General features: G+C 52.1%; 1 protein-coding gene across 2 annotated transcripts; it reads right to left on the bottom strand.

Annotated features, from left to right (window-relative positions):
* Positions 1 to 642: 642 nt before the first annotated feature.
* Positions 643 to 13,574, bottom strand: LOC117009085 (myosin-7). Of its 2 annotated transcripts, none has more exons than XM_033083267.1 (39): positions 13,374 to 13,574; positions 12,804 to 12,947; positions 12,230 to 12,386; positions 12,081 to 12,108; positions 11,741 to 11,852; positions 11,239 to 11,331; positions 11,052 to 11,115; positions 10,755 to 10,853; positions 10,563 to 10,666; positions 10,345 to 10,483; positions 10,142 to 10,260; positions 9,885 to 10,034; positions 9,539 to 9,709; positions 9,097 to 9,406; positions 8,940 to 9,007; positions 8,709 to 8,796; positions 8,475 to 8,592; positions 8,264 to 8,387; positions 7,942 to 8,078; positions 7,733 to 7,859; positions 7,497 to 7,625; positions 7,184 to 7,426; positions 6,652 to 6,828; positions 6,383 to 6,528; positions 6,200 to 6,290; positions 5,164 to 5,553; positions 4,955 to 5,081; positions 4,730 to 4,848; positions 4,259 to 4,455; positions 3,869 to 4,052; positions 3,475 to 3,640; positions 3,271 to 3,395; positions 2,880 to 3,188; positions 2,539 to 2,742; positions 2,240 to 2,365; positions 1,860 to 2,135; positions 1,312 to 1,407; positions 751 to 885; positions 643 to 663 (listed from the first exon to the last, which is right to left on the bottom strand). In XM_033083267.1, the coding sequence occupies exons 1-39, from the start codon at positions 13,572 to 13,574 to the stop codon at positions 643 to 645; spliced, it is 5,814 nt and encodes a 1,937-aa protein (XP_032939158.1). The 2 variants fall into 2 exon arrangements, with proteins under 2 accessions (XP_032939158.1, XP_032939168.1); XM_033083277.1 differs by having other exon boundaries at positions 643 to 660.
* Between the last annotated feature and the right edge of the window lie 3,887 nt (positions 13,575 to 17,461).

Here is a 17,461-nt window from a genome sequence, read left to right as displayed (position 1 = left end):
GTGGGGTGAGGGATGGAAAGTCCAGAGCAATGGAGGGACGTGGGACAGAATGTCAGCAGGGCATGGGGGGTTTGTGGGACGTGGTGTGCAGTGGGACGAGGCAGCCAGTGGCTAGGGGAACAGTGAGGCCAGGATAGAGAGACCTGCAGCAGGAGAAGGTGCAACCTCAGGAGCCAAGACATGCCCAAGGGGTCCACTCAGCCTCTGCCCCATATATGGGGGTCCCAGATGTCCCCCACCTCCTGGGGTCCCTCCCTCCCCAACCCCATATCTACTCCCAGACGTATCTCTCCCTCAGCATGGATCTGGGTTGGTGTGGAGCAGGTTGAGGTTACAGAACACCATGGGGCAGATAGAGATACACTGTGGGGCATTTCAAGCTTGAGCTCATCACACTGCACTGTGGGTCTGGTTGCATCATGCTATAGGGCACACTGTGCTGCACACTGGTTGGTGATCTTGTGTGGGCTACAGACATCTTGTGGGTGCCATGCCGTGGGGAAACCCCACCTTCCCAACACAAACATAGCCCCACAAAAACTGCTGCTGCTCAATGCTTTTTATTTGCTGACCAAGGTTAGGGGGCTGGGAGTAGGGGTGGGCCTCTTGGAGGTCCAGGGGATATGCTGGGCATCCAGAGCTTCACTCTTCATTGAGTCCCTTCTGATGGAGAATGAGAAAAGGGGACTGTGAGCATGAGGAAGTTGTTGGGCAGCCATGGGGCAGCTGTAGGGCAGGGGAAAGTCCCACCTTAGCTCCAATGTCACGACTCTTGGCCCGCAGCTTGTTGACCTGGGACTCAGCGATGTCGGCACGCTCCTCTGCCTCATCCAGCTCATGCTGTGCCTTGCGGAACTTGGCCAGGTTGGAGTTGGCCTGTTCCTCCTGAGGGGGCAGGGACACCAGTGGGGTTCCCACACAGCTCTCTCTGGCCTCCTGCCACCCCACCTGCTCTCCATACATCTGACTTACTTATTGCTCCATCTGGACCACCACTGAACCAACGTGTCCTTCCAGACGTCTCATCTTCCAGCCACCAAGACATCTACTCCACAAACCGTCCATCCATCCATCCATCCATCCATCCATCCATCCATCCATCCATCCATCAATCCATCTCTCCATCCATCCATCCATTCGTCCTTCCCACCACCATCTCTACATCCCACCACCCATCCACTTTCCTCACTTTCTCTTGACCTACTCTCCTCACCCCCTTGACCACCCCAAAGTCCCCTGCTACTCCCCACATCCTCTCCCACACGGCCTTCTCCTGGGGGGTGGTCCCACAGATGTCTCTCCAGTGCTCACCGCCTCCTCTGCCTGTCGCTTGTAGGACTTGACTTTCATTTGGAGCTTGTCCACGAGGTCCTGGAGCCGGACCAGGTTCTTGCGATCCTCTTCCGTCTGTGGGGTGAGTCACATGTAGGTCAGGACATGACCCACCGTGCTCTTTGAATCACTACCAGAACAATGAGGGTCAGGAGACCCTTGATGTTCTTGTGGGGTGGATCTTCTCTAGATCTGTGGGTGCCCTCAACTGTGAGGCAGAAAGTGGGTTGTCTCCCTGTATGAAGGTATCTTCCTGTCCACAATGTGAGGTCCCACCTGAGGTTCTAGATCATACAAAGACTCCATGGATGCTGGGACACCAAGAAGTGGCCTGGGTAGCTCATGACCCAGATCTTGTTCTGGGTCCCACTACAGTATCATACATAGAGGCAGGGGGTGGTCTAGTTTACCCATGTCTCTCCAGCCAGCAGGTAAGCCATGTTCTAAGTTGTGTAGAGCATGAGACGTAAGGCCCTATAGCCACAGAGAGAGTGGATGACCTTCAGTGACACCTCCAGGCAACCCACCTGGTAGCTGAGCTCCTTAACGCGACGCTCAGACTTGCGGAGACCCTTGACACTCTCGGCATGGCGCTTCTGCTCAGCCTCCAACTCATTCTCCAGCTCCCGCACACGAGCCTCCAGCTTCTGCAGCTGCTTCTTGCCCCCTTTCAGGGCCAACTGCTCAGCCTCATCCAATCTCATCTGCAGGTCCTTGATGGTCTGCTCCATGTTCTTCTTCATCCGCTCCAGATGCGCGCTGGTATCCTGCTCCTTCTTCAGCTCCTCTGCCATCATGGCCGCCTGCCCAAGGAGAGAAGCAAGCAGAGAAGAGGAGGACCAAAGCATGCTCTCCATCACCCTCCAGTGGAAGGTGTCCTACATGTTGGTCCCACCATGGCACTCACATCAGTGATGGCTTTCTTGGCCTTCTCCTCAGCATTCCTGCACTCCTGGATGGCCTCTTCCACCTCTGTCTGCAGCTGGGAGATGTCGGCCTCCATCTTCTTCTTCTGGTTGATGAGGCTGGTGTTCTAGAGTTAGAGGAGAGGATCTCAGAAGGTGTCTGTTGAACTGCTGACCCATCCTTCTTCAACCCCCTCAGTACTTAATTCTGCCCCAGCTCCCTGCCAGCTCTCCAGGCTCAAAGGATCTAGAGATCTTGATAACCCATTAGAAGCACACACCCATGGATGTGAGGTCTCACCTGTGAATGGAGAAGCTGGACCCTCTCGCTGGCCTCAATCAGCTCCTGCTCAGCCAACTTGCGGGCCCTCTCAGTCTGTTCCACCACTGCCCGCAGCTCCTCCAGCTCTGACTGAAGGAGGTTGTTTCTCCTCTCCACGATGGCAATATTCTCCTTCAGGTCCTCATTGACTCGTACCATATCATCCAGCTGCAGTTGGGTGTCCTACAAGGTGATATGGGGGAAGAGGGTAAATGGGGCTGGTGGGAAAGTGGCTTAAGGTCTACCTTTCAAGGTCCACTTCGGGGTGGTGGGACCTACTACATCTCAATATGCTTATGGGATAGAAGCCTGATGAGTACCTTGAGGCAGCCCTGCAATGTCTTGACTTGCTTCTGAGCCTCAGCAGCCACACGGTTGGCATGGCTGAGCTGAATCTCCATCTCATTGAGGTCACCCTCCATCTTCTTCTTCAGCCTCAGGGCCTCGTTGCGGCTCCGGGTCTCGGCGTCCAGTGATGTCTGCAGTGAGTCCACCACCCTCAGGTGGTTGCGCTTGGCCTGCTCCATCTCCTCATCCTTCTCGGCCAGCTTGCGCTCATAGTCTGCCTTGACCTGGTTGAACTCCAGCTGGGCCCTCAGGATCTTTCCCTCCTCATGCTCCAGAGAGGCCTGGTGGAGACAGAGTGAAATTAGAAGGCCACACAAAAGACTAGGTCAAATTAGTGCCTCATGCGGATGTGACTTGGCTCACCTCAGCCTCTTCCAGTGCAGCTTGGAGCTCCAGTTTCTCAGCATCCAGCTGCTTGCGGACCTTCTCCAGTTCATGGATGGTCTTGTGGCTGCCACCCAGCTGCTCCGTCAGGTCCGAGATCTCCTCTGCCAGATGATAACCCATCAGACTTGGTGGAAGGTAGTGGAATACAACAAGGTGGGTGGGGAAGGACCACAGTCTTACCTTGGAGATTCTTGTTTTCCCTCTTTAAAGTTTCTAAATGATCAAGTGACTCCTCATAAGCATTCTTCAGCTTGAAGAGCTCAGTGCTGAGGGACCTGGCCTCTTTCTGCGATGCTTCCAGCTCCACCTGTGACTCTTCAAACTTCTGCTTCCACTCAGACAAGATCTATGAGGACACCACCTGCTCAGCTGCTGCTGTTCCCATGAAGATCCCTCTTTCCATCGTCCTCCTTTCCCCAATACTTTCCTGAAAGGGACTTTAAGCTCTGCTAAACATGGCCCTTGAAAACTGTTCAGCTTTCTTTTGGACTTCTGCCTTTTTTGGATTCATGGGATTCACATCTCTCTATCCCCTTCCCACCCTTCTTCTTCCACCATTTCTTGGTCCTCTCACCTTGTCAAAGTTTCTCTGCTTCTTGTCCAATGCAGCAGCTGCTGCATTTGACCGCTCCAGGTCTGCCATGAGATCTTCAATCTCATTCTGCAGCCGGTGCTTGGTTTTCTCCAGGGAAGAACACTTGGCATTGACCGCCTCCACTGCTTCCTCAGCCTCCTGCAGCCGCTGGGCCAGCTTCTTCCTGCCATTGGATAAACCTGGCTGAGGTGACCCATGGACCAAATGGGCCAACTCAAACCTTCTTCCACCCACTGGTTGGCTGAGGCTCTGCTCTGAATCCCCTCTACCATCTCCAGATTCCTATACATTCTCCAGATCCTTGTACTGTGGAAAAGTCTCCACTCTCCTCTGCCCCATAGAAGCTCCCTTCATGGGGAGATGACTCACTTGGCCTCCTCCAGCTCCTCAGTGCGCTGGATGGCATCTGTCTCATACTTGGTCCTCCACTGCGCCACCTCAGAATTGGCCTTGGAGAGTGAGCGCTGGAGCTCAGCTTTGGCCTCTGTCTCCTCCTCATACTGCTCCCTCAGAAGGTCACAGTCATGGCGGGCTGACTGGAGGGCATGGGCCAGTGCATTCTTGGCCTGGGAGAGTAGAGAGTTATGAGGTGTGAAGAAGTTGGGTCTATATCAACTTGAACTATATTGGCATTCTCCAATTCAGCCAAACAACCCAACCAAACTCAACCTAATGTGACCTAATCCAACCTCCTGTAACCCACCAACCCTACTGAACTTCTGAGAACCCTAAATTCATTTTGTACTGTGAGGGCAGGCTCATTATCTCAATCACAAACCAATCACATCCTTGACACTGGGGGTGTCTTTCAACAGCACTGATCCCCAAACACTGCCCTACCTTGACTTCTTCCTCTAGCTGCCTCTTGAGGTCCTCCAGCTGTTGTGTGTAGGTGAGTTTCCCTCGTGTCATCTGGTTGATGAAGGCTTCCTTCTCCTCCAGCTGCCTGGAGAGCTCACCTGTTGGGTGGTATGGTGGATAATCACTTGCAGGACACACCCCAAAGCCACCCCACTGGGCAAGAAAGGGTTAGGCAGTTGAGCTAGGGAAGAGCAAGTCCCTCACCATTTTCTGTCTGGAGCTTGGCTCGTTGAGTTGTGAGATCATTGACCATGCGTTGAGCTTCTTCAGACTTGGTCCGATGCTCATTCATCTGATCTTCCATGGTGCGGCACATCTTCTCCAGGTTGGCCTATGAATGGGAAGTGCAGGAAGATGAAAGGAAACCCTGAGAGGGCAATGGAAGTGTTGTCCTTTCATGCCTGGAGACCTACCTTGGCCTTTATCAGTTGCTCCATGTTGGAACCAACATCATCCAGCTCTAGCTTGAGCTCACTCTTCTCCTTCTCCAGCTTCTGCTTGACGCGCTGTAAGTTGTCAATCTGTTCACTGAGCTCAGCCACACTGTCAGCATGCTTCTTGCGCAGTGCAGCAGCCGTGGCCTCATGCTGCAGCGTGGCCTCCTCCAGATCCCGCCGCATCTTCTGGAACTCTGCCTCGCGCTTCTTGTTGAGCTCAATCTGCACTGATGTGGCACCACCTGCTTCCTCCAGCCGCTCACTGATCTCCTCCAGCTCCCGTGACAGGTCTGAGCGCAGCTTCTCCACCTTGGCTCTGCCTGTCCTCTCTGCTTCCAACTCCTCCTCCAGCTCCTCGATCCGCGCCTGTGCTCCAGGGATGAACATGTTTTCAGCAGACTTGCTTTCACCTAACTCCTCCACTCAACTTAACCAATCAAGCTGAAGAGTTTTTAAGTCATTGAAGTCAACCCAACCAACTGTAGACTCTTCAGCTCAACCCAAACCCTTCACCTCAGCCAGTCTCAATCCCATCCAGTTCTCTTCAAAGTAGTCAAGTTGAGCTCTCCAGATCAACCTGGCCTTATTTGAAGACACTCCCCCATCTCAAATTACCTTGAGATTCTTCAACTCAACTGGTCTTGAAGACATTCAACTCAACCAATCCTAGAGTTAACTAGACTAACAGACAACTCAGCATAAACTTCTCTAAGGGCATTGGAATGAACATGATTCAATCCTGATGGTCTGCTCAGATCAGATGATTCTATCCGAGATGCTTCCCCTACCTTGAATACTCCAAACCTATTGATTCAGCTCAGCTCCCATAAGAGCCAACTTGTCCAGAAGCCCATGAATCATTTCAAGGCAATAGGTGACAGAAAGGTTCTGGGACAAGGGACATTCCAAGAGTGGCACACTGGTTTAGATCTTTTTCAAAAAGATATGAAGAAGATAATGGGGAGGACCAGTTCCTCCTTCTGCTTCATCCCCAACCTGAAGCCCACCTCACCTGAAGCTCTTTGAGCTTCTTCTGGAGCTGGGCTGCAACTGCTTGCTCATCCTCAATTCTGGCATTGAGGGCATTGAGCTCAAAGTCTTTCCTAGGTGTGGGGAGAAACACCAGTAAGTCATTCTCCCAAGTGCTCAGCAGAGGTGCTATAGGCAAAGAATAAGAAAGCATGCAGACTCTTACTTTTTCAGCCTCTCATCCAATTGTTGCTTGTCATTCTCCAGATCCATGATATTCTCCTGAGCCAGCTTCAGATCACCTTCCAGCTTCCTTTTGGCCCGTTCCAGGTCCATCCGGATCTTCTTCTCCTGCTCCAATGAACTCTCCAGCTGCAAGTGAGGAAGAGACATACCCATCAGTCCCCGCACACACACACTCCAGAAAGACTTCCACTGGAGCTTGTACTCCTAGGGACTAGCTATGCGCCCATCATAGGAGTGGCCTATACTCACATCATCCACTTGCTGTTCCAGCTTGACTTTGGCCTTTGTCAAGGTGTTGACCTTGTCTTCCTCTGCTTGCAGGTCATCCAGTGCTTGCTGGTGAGATTCTTGCAGGGCCTTCTTCTCCTTTGTTAGCTTGACAATGATCTCATCCAGCCCGGCCATCTCTTCTGTGAGGTTCTTGACCTGCAGAAAGAGAAATATCAGGCCTCCAGCTTGGTACGAGAGGTAGGACAAGAAAGGCAGGACAAGAGAACAGAGGTTGTTCTTGCTCTTTGTGAAGCTGGGTATAAGTCAGGAGATGTAGGAAAACACAACCAGTCTTGGTGATGCAATCCAACCAGCCTTGGACCATCACAACCCGAGCAGCTTTGGGTCTTCATGACCCAACTCATGCAGCCTTGAATTTGGCAGCCCAAACAGTCTTGATTCTTGGCAATTCAACTCAACCAGCCTTGGGTCTTCACCAGACTCTATGCACTTTGGCTCGAGTTAGGTCAATTTCCCAGAATTTGAGGTCAAGACCTCTCCCCCCCCTCACCTTGTTCTCAGTGGCGTGTTTCTCCTTTTCCACTTTGGCCAAAGACAACTCCAGGTCATCAATGTCCTTTTTCAGCTCTGAGCATTCATCCTCCAGCTTCCTCTTCTTTGCTGTCAACTCAGCATTCATCTCCTCCTCATCCTCCATCCGCTCAGTCAGCTCCTTCACCTTGGCCTCCAGCTGGATCTTGTTCTTGATAAGCTGGTCACAGCGCTCCTCAGCATCAGCCAGGTTGTCTTGCTCCTGGAAGGTATAAACTCGGTTTGAGGTGAGTGAAAAACAAGTATGGGGCCAGGACATCTAGGTCACTCACAGCCTGCACTTGGAGCTGAAGGTCATTTTTCTCCTGCAGCATGGAGACCATCTTCTCCTCTAGCTCCTTGCGCCGGGCTTCTGACTTCTCTAAGGCCTCTTTCAGCCGCCCAAACTCTTCCTTCATGTTCTATGGGAGGCATAAATGTGCCATGTAAATCTCATTTCTTCCTTTTTGTCCCCGCATACCACTTCCTCTTACCACCCACCCACCTTCCCTACCATGCCCTGTCCTACCTGCATCTCTTTCTCTGTCTCTGCACTCTTCAACAAGGGTTTAATCTTGAAGTAAAGCTTCATCCAAGGCCAGTTCTTCACCCCCATGAAGGCCCTGATATTCCACTGGATCACCAACAATGAGTCTCTGGAGAAGCCGCAACAAGATGTGGGTCACCAGGAGCTTCTACTCAACATGGATGCAACATCATCTCCATCTCACCACCTACCTGCGCTCTAGGATCTTCTTGAACTCCTGACGGGACAGGAAACCACGGACTTGGGCCTGCAAACGGGTCATGATCCGAGCCAGGCGCTCATCCCTCATCTCCTCCAGCAGCCCCAGCAGCCCAGCCTTGAAGAAGACCTTTGAGGAGAGATGAAGATAAGTGCTTCTGGGATTTGGAGGCATGGTGGAGGGATGGGTGGTGGTGTGGATGGAGAGACCTCAGATGGGCAGGTGGATAAGTAGATGATGAGACTATAGAGTCTATCTGGTCCCACCATGAAAACCTTGTGGATAATGGGACCACCAGAACCAAGTGGCCTTACCTTGGTGTGTCCAAATTTGTACTGGTTGTGATCAATATCAAGGGATCCCAGGAGCTTCTCAGCGCCCTTGCGGCTGTCAATGAACTGCCCCTCAGGGATGGCAGCAGGGTTCAGGATGCGGTACCTGGTGACCAAAGAGGACAGGAAACCTCTGAAATCAGTCCCAGTGGGATTGTCCACCTCATTCCCACATTTTCTCCTCTGTGCCTACCTCTGGCGAAAGTCCCCATAAAGGATACGGTTGGGGAAGCCCTTGCGGCAGATACGGATGCCTTCTAGCACTCCATTGCAGCGGAGCTGGTGCATTACCAGGGGGTTGTTCATCACACCTGGTGGGTCATCAAGACTGGTGAGTCAAGGCCTGCCCCACAGCTCTGCTCCCCACTACCACCTTTGGCCAGCACCCAGCACTGTCCTCTGGATCAATCCTCAGGGATAGGCTTACCAGGAGACTTGGTCTCATTGGGGATGATGCAGCGGACGAAATGAGGGTGGGTAGACCGCAGGTTGGTCATCAACTTGTTGAGATTCTCCTGAAAGATGGAGGAGCAGATGATGAAGGGAATGAAGACACCCCCCTCCACCATCCTGTCCCACCAAGGGTCATCCCTTGCTCTAGGACATGTTTTCCATGCCCACACACCCTGGGGTCCACCAATAAGCCTTGGACTCTTACCCGATGCAGGGCAGAGACAGTTTGGAAGGAGGAACCTTTCTTCTTAGCTCCTTTCCCCTTCTCCACGGCTGTTGGAGAAGAAGAAAGGATGAGATAGGACAGGGACAGGGTCAGGGTGGGAAGAACCCCAGATGCTGAGGAAGGGGGTTTCTCTTACGTGCATCAGCCCCAGCGTAGTTGGCAAAGAGGTTGGCCAAGAGCTTCAGGGCTGATTTCTGGTAGAGCCCCACCACTGTCTCATTGAGGGGGTCCTTGTTCTTCTGTAGCCACCCAATGATGTTGTAGTCCACTGTGCCAGCATAGTGGATAAGGGCAAAGTGGGCCTCTGGCTTCCCCTTGATGTTTCGTGGCTTCCCAAAGTTGGCCGACTTGCCCAAATGATTATCAAAGAGCTTGGCCTTGAAGGTCATGTCTGTGGCCTTGGGGAACATGCACTCCTCCTCCAGGATGGACATGATCCCCATGGGCTAGGAAGAAAAAGACCTTTTTGGCTACAGCGAACAGCAAGTACAACCCAACTGGCCAACTTTGGGGTTCCTGCCAAGCTGCAACTGAAAGGGCCGTTCCCCAGCCTCATGAGATGCTGGGGGAGGTGGTACCTTCTCAATGAGGTCAATGCAGGCCTGGAGGTCCATGCCAAAGTCAATGAACTCCCACTCAATGCCCTCCTTCTTGTATTCTTCCTGTTCCAGCACGAACATGTGGTGGTTGAAAAACTGTTGCAGTTTCTCGTTGGTGAAGTTGATGCAGAGCTGCTCAAAGCTGTTGAACTAGGGAGGGAGAGAGGAGATGGCCAGTGGAGTCAACAGTACAACCAAAAAGTTCAGTGACATCAACCCGAGCACCAACTGGGTCAACACAAATGAAAATAAAGTAATCTGACCATCCATTAGGATAAACTCTACACCGAATGGGGTCAACACAACACAGTCAACCAGGGCTTACATCAAAGATTTCAAAGCCAGCAATGTCCAGCACACCAATGAAATACTGTCTTGGCTGCTTGGTCTCCAGTGAATTGTTGATCCTGGTCACCATCCAGTTGAACATCTTCTCATACACAGCTTTGGCCAAGGCTCCGACAGCATAAATCACCTAGAAGAGGGACACCCCACCAGTGAGAGAGCGTCTTGATGTCCTCCTTGCCAGAAATGGCACCATGTCACCCCAAAAGGAGGACATTTTGTAGATGTCCTACTCACCTGCTGGACATTCTGCCCCTTGGTGACATACTCATTGCCCACCTTGACCCGAGGGTGGCACAACCCCTTGAGAAGATCAGCTGAGTTCAGCCCCATTAGGTAAGCTGACTTGTCTGCCTCTGAGGATGAAAAAGAGAAAATGTGAACCTGGAATGATCATGGAGTTCACTCCAGTTTCCACCTCAACTTTGATTGGACCCAACCTTCTGTGCCATCTGGTTCTGCCTGCTCTTCCCGTTGTTTCTGCTTGAACTTCATGTTGCCAAAGTGCATGATGGCTCCCGTCAGTTTATAGATGGAGTTCTTCTCCTCTGGGGTGAAGCCCAGGACATCAAAAGCACTCTGTGGAGCAAAAATGTGTTCAAGACCTTCTCCAGCCAACAGAGACACACACACCCAGCCTGATGGCCTCCCATCTCACATCCGTGGCCAGGAGCTCCTCTGCGTCATCAATGGATGGAACTGTGGTCTCTCCTTGGGAGATGAAGGCATAGTCATAGGGGTTGTTGGTCACCAGCATCATGTCTGAAAGGAGAAAAAGAGGTTGGAAAAGTCAGGTCCCAAAAGGGGTGTGGGATCAGGTATTTGCAGGTGGATTTGGAGAATGGCTTACCCAGCAGCTCTGGCTTCTTATTGGAGAGGATCTGGTAGTAAATGTGGTAGTTTCTTTCAGCCTTCAACTGGAAGATGACACGGGACTTCTCCAGAAGGTCTGAGGTGGGGATGAAGAGAAGATGAGTGGAAATTGGGATGAGGAGATAGAGGGTCAGATGGATAAATGGAGGGTGGCTTGAGGATGTGGAAGGGTAAATGGATGGTAGCATGAGGAGAAGGATGGACAAGAGGATGTAGAGATAGAGGGAGGGATGGTGGACAAGATGTCCTCTCATGGAGCCCTCAGCCTACTCACAAGTCTCAATGTCAGCTGATGCCAGCTTTCCAGTGGCCCCAAAATGGATTCGGATGAACTTCCCCTGGAAGAATAGTGGAAGAAGGTGGAGGTGGCCATCTTCTCCCAGAACACCCCAACCCACAGATCATTCCCCACAGACTCCACCTCACAGACTCTTCCCCACAGACTCCACCCCAACACTCACAAATCGGGATGAGTTGTCATTCCGGACAGTTTTGGCATTGCCGAAGGCTTCCAAGGCAGGGTTGGCCTGGATAATCTGGTCCTCCAGGGTGCCCTGGATGGAGTGGGACAGTGTCGGGGTGGTTCTCACAGTAAGGGACAGGGGATATAGGATATAAGGTTGAAATGGATGGATGACAGAACACAGCAGTCCATGAAGGTTTGCGTGGGTGGTGGGGTTTATGGACAAGGATGTGGGTTGATTCCATGGGTGGGTGGAAGGATGGTTAGTTGGTTGGATGGGAATGGGACAGATGAATGGAAGGTTGGATAAATGGTTGGTTGGTTGGTTGGGGATGGGACAGATGAATGGAAGGTTGGATAGATGGTTGGTTGGTTGGATGATTGGTTGGATTTTCGAGTGTTCAGGTTGTTTGGGTGGTTGATTGTGTCATTGGTTGGACACACAGGTGGCAGAATGTTGGCCACACCCCAAAGAGTCATTCCCCACTCACTGCCCTTACCTTGCCCGGGGCCCCCGCCTCCTTCTTGCCACGGTCACCAATGGCAGCAATGACAGCAAAGTACTGGATGACCCTCTTGGTGTTCACTGTCTTCCCCGCCCCAGATTCTCCGCTGAAGGTAGCCAAGGAGAGCAATGGTTGGATAGTGGTTCTGTGGTGCTGGGGGTGGGGACTCACTCAGGAGGGATGGATAATGGACCTCCACAGACAAGTCCGTGTAGTGATAAAGGGTTGGCCAGTGGGCATGATTTCAAGGGGGAATGGGAGGGGCTATGTGCCGGGTGAGGGGGACTTAGCTGTGAGCAGCACTAAGACAGTGTTTACAGATGAGATCACTCACGTGATGAGGATGGATTGGTTCTCCCGATCTAGTGGGATGAGGAGAAGAAACATGAGGTTCTGAAGCCCACCTTGGCTCTGCCCCACATCTCCTTCTCCCCAAAAAGGAACAGGGAGTATGGTTATGGGATCCCTGCAGAAGGTCCCTACCTGTCAGCATGTTCTGGTAGGCATTGTCAGAGATGGAGAAGATGTGGGGTGGAGCTTCACTCCGCTTCTTTCCCCGGTAGGCAGCCACCACCTCAGCATTGTAGACAGGCAACCACTTGTAGGGGTTGACAGTCACACAGAAGAGCCCCGAGTAGGTCTGAAGAAAGGAGCAGATGGGTCAGAGTCAGGAGGTGCCACCCCACCAGCTGGTCTAAGGGGTATGCAGAAGTGACCTCTTGAGTCTAGCCAATATCTTGGGTTTAGGTGACCTCTGTGGTCTGGAGATGGGATATCTTGGGTGTGGGGGACCAAAGAGGTCTGGAGAGAGGATGTCCCAGTTCTGGGTGGCCCATGTAATCTGGAGAAGGGACATCCTGGTTTTTAGTGGCTCAAAGGGTCTGGGATATCTTGGATTTAGGTGCCTCAAGAGGTGTGAAGAGGGATCATCCCAGTTATGGGTGGACCATGAGATCTGGAGAAGGGACATCTTGCATCAATGTGGCCCAAGGGGTCTACAGAAGGGGTGTGTGAGTTCTGCATGGGGTCTGAAGAACCTCATGGGCTCCCAACTCACATAGATCATCCAAGATGCGTAGCGGTCCTTGAGGTTGTAGAGGACGGCAGGCTCATGGAGGAAAGTCAGCATGGCCATGTCCTCAATCTTGTCAAACTTGGGGGGGTTCTGCTGCATGATCTGGTCCTCCTTGACCGTCACTGTCTGCTCAAGGTAAGGAGGACCCCATGGAGCAGGAACAAAGGGCAAGGAGTTGCCCCAGTTGTTCCCTCCCCAAGGGTTGGAACCTGTGAATCTCAGTGTTCCCTTGAGAGCCAGAGGAGGTCTAGGTGTGCCTCAAGTGATAGAGAACATGTTTTGGGGTCTGGGTATCTCTGGGGTAATAGAGGAGGTTGGATGGAGTCTAGCTGTCCAATGGGTTCTGAGAAAGGTGGATCAGGGTCCAGATATTTCCTGGGTTCTAGAGAAGATGCTGTGGAATCTGAGCATCCAGTGGGTGCTGGAGAAGGTGTTGGGGTCTAGATGTTTCTTGGGTTCTAGAGAAGGTGGGCTGGGTTCTTTGTGTCCCATGTGGAATAGAGTTGTTATTTTGAGGTTCTGGTGTCCCAGGTATGAATGGGATCCTCCCACCTTGCCGTGTTCGGTCTCAGCAGTGATCTTGGAGCCCTCACGGCTGACAATGGTAGCCTTGACATATTCCTCCTTTTCATCAGGGACGAAGATGTCCTTCTTCAGGTCGAAGGGGCGAGTCTGGGCAGCCAACCGTTCCTTCTCCGACTTGCGGAGATAGGGGGCGGCCTCCCCAAATTCGGCCATCTCCACATCAGGCATGGTGGCACTGGAAAGGGCTGGATGGGGTAGGAGGGATTAGACCCTCCAAGTGCTGCCAGTTCCTCCCAGCTGACCCCATTGCAGCTCTTTCCTTGGTGAACCCATAATTCCCTGTTCTTCTCCACATCCACCACTTCCTCCTGGTCAACCCAACTGATTCACTCCCCCCCAGTGCTCCCAGTTCCTCTTCAATGCTCCAACTCCTTCCAGATGGCCCATCCCAAGTCCATCCTCAGTGCTTCCATCATATAGAGTTCCCTCCCAGTGCTTCCGGTTCCTCTCCACTGCTCCCAGTCAGCCCCATCCAAAGTCCATCCTTGGTGATCTCATCTTCTCCCATTCTTCTCCAGTGCTACCAGTTCCTTTCCAGTGCTCCTAGTTCCTGCCAGTTGTCCTCATCTCCATCCCAAGCTTCTTCTTGGAAGTCCCAGTGCCCCCCACAGTGCTCCCTATTCTTTGCAGTGCCTCATACTGCTTGCCCTTTATCCCACCTCAGTGCCTCCCAGCCCTCTAGTACTCCTACATCCCTCCCAGTCCTTTCCAGTTCCCCTACAGACCCTCCCAGTACCATCCCAGACCCTCCCAGTCACCCCCAGTCTCCCCAGACACCCCTCAGTTTCTTCCACTACTCAGCCCCACCTCTCTCTGTGGTCTCCGAGTCAGGGGATGACAGTGCAGACTCAGGGCGGCTCTGGTCCTGCTTTGGGACACAATACACCCCCCCCACAGTATGTTCCAGTATGTCCCAGTGTGTCCTGATACGTCCAATTACATCCCAGCATCCCTTCCCAGCCCCACCAGTACTTCTCCAGTACACCACACAGACACACACACACAGAGAATACTGCTCAGTAAGTCCCAGTATTCCCCTAGGATTTATCCAGTATCCTCCTTCCTCCCCCAGTATCACTTCAGTCCCTCCCAGTTACCACACAAACCTTCCCAGTATCATCCCAGCCCCACCCTGTTTCCCCACAGATGCTCCCAGTATCATCCCAGTCTCCCACAAAGACCCTCCCAGTTCCTTCCTAGATCCTCCCAGTCCCTCCCAGTCCCTCCCAGTTCCCCTATAGACCCTCCCAGTATAATCCCAGTCCCTCCCAGTTCCCCCATAGACCCTCCCAGTTCTCCTATAGGCCCTCCCAGTCCCTCCCAGTTCACCCATAGACCCTCCCAGTTCCATCCCAGTTCCTCCCTGTTCTTTCCCAGTCCCTTTCATTTGCCCCCAGTTCCCCCATAACCCCCTCCCAGGCCCTCACAGTGCTCCAAGTGCCCCCTGACCCACCTGCCCCTGGGTCTGCAGGCGCTGGCTGGGGGACCCCCCTTATATCCCCCCCTCCCCCCTGCAGCTGCGTCACCAGGAGGTGGGGGGGGCACAGACAGACGGGTGACCTCAAGGCCACCTTACTGCCCTATAGGGACACGGTGACCCCGGTGGATCTACAGTACACTCCCCAAATCCATAAGGCCCTCCCTCTGCTCTGTAGTCCTATAGGATCTTCACTGCTCCATAGGGTCCAGTGACCCCTATGGAACTATAAAGCTCTGATAGCTCCATGGGACCCCCATATCTCACAACCACAAGGACCCTATAGCTTCCCCCACCTCATAGGACCTACTTCAAGCTGCATAGGACTCCCCCAGCCCCGTAGGATATCACTCCAGCCCTATAGGACATGTATAAAACCCTTCTCAGCCCCACAGGGTTCCCATTACTTCTTTTCAATAGGACCCCTGTAAGTGCACACAGCCCTATAGAACCCACTCCCAGATACCCCTCCCCAGTCCCATGGTCCTATAGAACCCACATGCAGCCCCATGGGACCTCTAAATATTTCGCTGTAGGACCCTCATCGTTTTCTGCCCTTACTGCAAGCCCTATAGACCTTCCACACAACCCACTCCTAGCCTCATAGAATTCCCCCAGAGCTCCCCCAGACCCATAGGACCCCCGAGACCCATAGGATACCCCACTCTCAGCCCCTATAGGGGCCCCTTCTAACTCCCCTTCCCCTCCACCCCCCCAGTTTATTACAGGATAGATGAGGCAAGCCAAAAGACTCGCCTGGATGCCTGGGTCCCCCTGGGGAGGGGGAGGGGACAGACAGACAAAGGACAGGTGTGACCCCCCTTCCCCCTCCGAGGGAACTCAGGCATCTGTGCCCCTCCTCCCATCCCTTTGTTCCCTCTCCCTCCCCCCACAATGGGATATTTTTGGGATACCCCCTCCCACAACCCCTGACATCCGATCAGCTTGTGACGCCAGTGGGGCTGTGGGGCACCTTCACCTCATAACCATATATGGGGCTGGCCCTACAGGTTCCCCTTCCCCCCCTCAACCCCTATAGCTCACCTAAGAATAGACAGGGGCACCCTGGCATCCAGGCCCCATCAATCCCATTAGATGCCCTATAGAGGACCAGGTGTCTGAATTTCACCTATTTTTCCTCTCTCCCCCTAAAGTTTCCTCATTTTTCCCCAAATTTTCTTGTTTTCTCCCTGATTTTCCTAAATGTTCCCCAGTTTGCCACAAATTTCCTTGGTTTCCCTCTGCTTTCCCCATATATCCATCATTTTTCCCTGAATTTCCTTGGTGTCCCCCAATTTTCCCAAACTTTCCAGATCTTTCCCCAAATATCCTTATTTTTTTTCTGCAATTTGCCCCAAATTTCCTTGTTCTCCCCTTGATTCTCTCAAATTAATTCCCTCACTTTGCTAATTTTCCCTCAATTTCCCCTTATTTCCCCTAATTTTCCCCAATTTTCCCCCTCTGAATTTTTGAACCTAAATTTCTTCTTATTCTCCCTGAATTTCCCTAATCTCCCTCAATTTGCCCCATTTCCCCCAAATTTCTTTATTTCCCCTACATGTCCCTAAATTTCCATACATTTTCCCTGAGCTATCTCATTTTTCCCAAATTTCCCCAAATTTCCCTCAATTGCCTCTAATTTTCCAAAAATTTCACCAATTTCTCCTAATTTTCCCTGAATATATCCCTAATTTCCCCTAACTGAAATTTATTTCCCCAATTTACCAAATTTTTCATATATTTCCCCTTATTTTTATTACTTTCTCCAGATTTCCCCTAATTCCATCCTACTTTGCCCCAATCTTCCCTAATTTCCCCCCATTTCCCTGAATTTCCCCTATTTTCTCACAATTTTCACAATTTTCTCTATTTCACCCTAATTGCCCCTGATTTTCCCCAATATTTTCATAATTTATCTTGTTTTCTCCATATTTTATCGAATTTGCTCAAACACTTCATTGGATATGGCAGGAAACATAGCAACAAGGATGAGGAAAAGGCTCTGGTACTTAATGTCTCCTCAGCTTCAGTCTTCCACAGTAAGAGCACTTGTTTTTAGCCTGCCCAGGACCCTGAGCTGCAGGACTGGGATGGGAATAAGAATAAGGCCCCCCCATAAACCAAGGACTGTTCCACTCAGGCATTTCCCTCCCAGACATTCCCTCCCTGGTCCTGCAGAAGCTCCTTATCCTCCCAGGACAGGTGATGTTGGCTACTGCCTCTCCCTTGGCTGAACAGCCCTTGACTTGAACTTGGTCCTGACTGACGGAGCTGGAGTTTGCCTTGACTTTTGTTTTGGCCATTCAGCCTTTTGTATCTCTCTAGACAAAATCTCTCTGGGTTTCCAACCCCCTCCCACCCCCACCCACTCTCTAATGGCAGGGCTTCCTTTCCTGGTGCTTCCTCAGTGCCAAGAGCAGTCTCATCTATTCCATTCGACTATTTGTGTTCCCTGACCATCACACAGAGCTGTTTCTGTGCTACCCCATCTGCCATCCTGCCTTCCATACGTGCCAAGTGCTGCCAGCTGCCAGCGCAGCCGCCTCCCACCCGCTCCAGCCGTGCTCCCCTGCCCATT

The sequence above is a fragment of the Catharus ustulatus genome, chromosome 1 (genome assembly GCF_009819885.2).
Source record: "Catharus ustulatus isolate bCatUst1 chromosome 1, bCatUst1.pri.v2, whole genome shotgun sequence".
NCBI classification, from domain to species: Eukaryota; Metazoa; Chordata; class Aves; order Passeriformes; family Turdidae; genus Catharus; species Catharus ustulatus.
The sequence above is the reverse complement of the archived record's forward strand: the minus strand, read 5'-3'. Positions and strand labels throughout refer to the sequence as shown.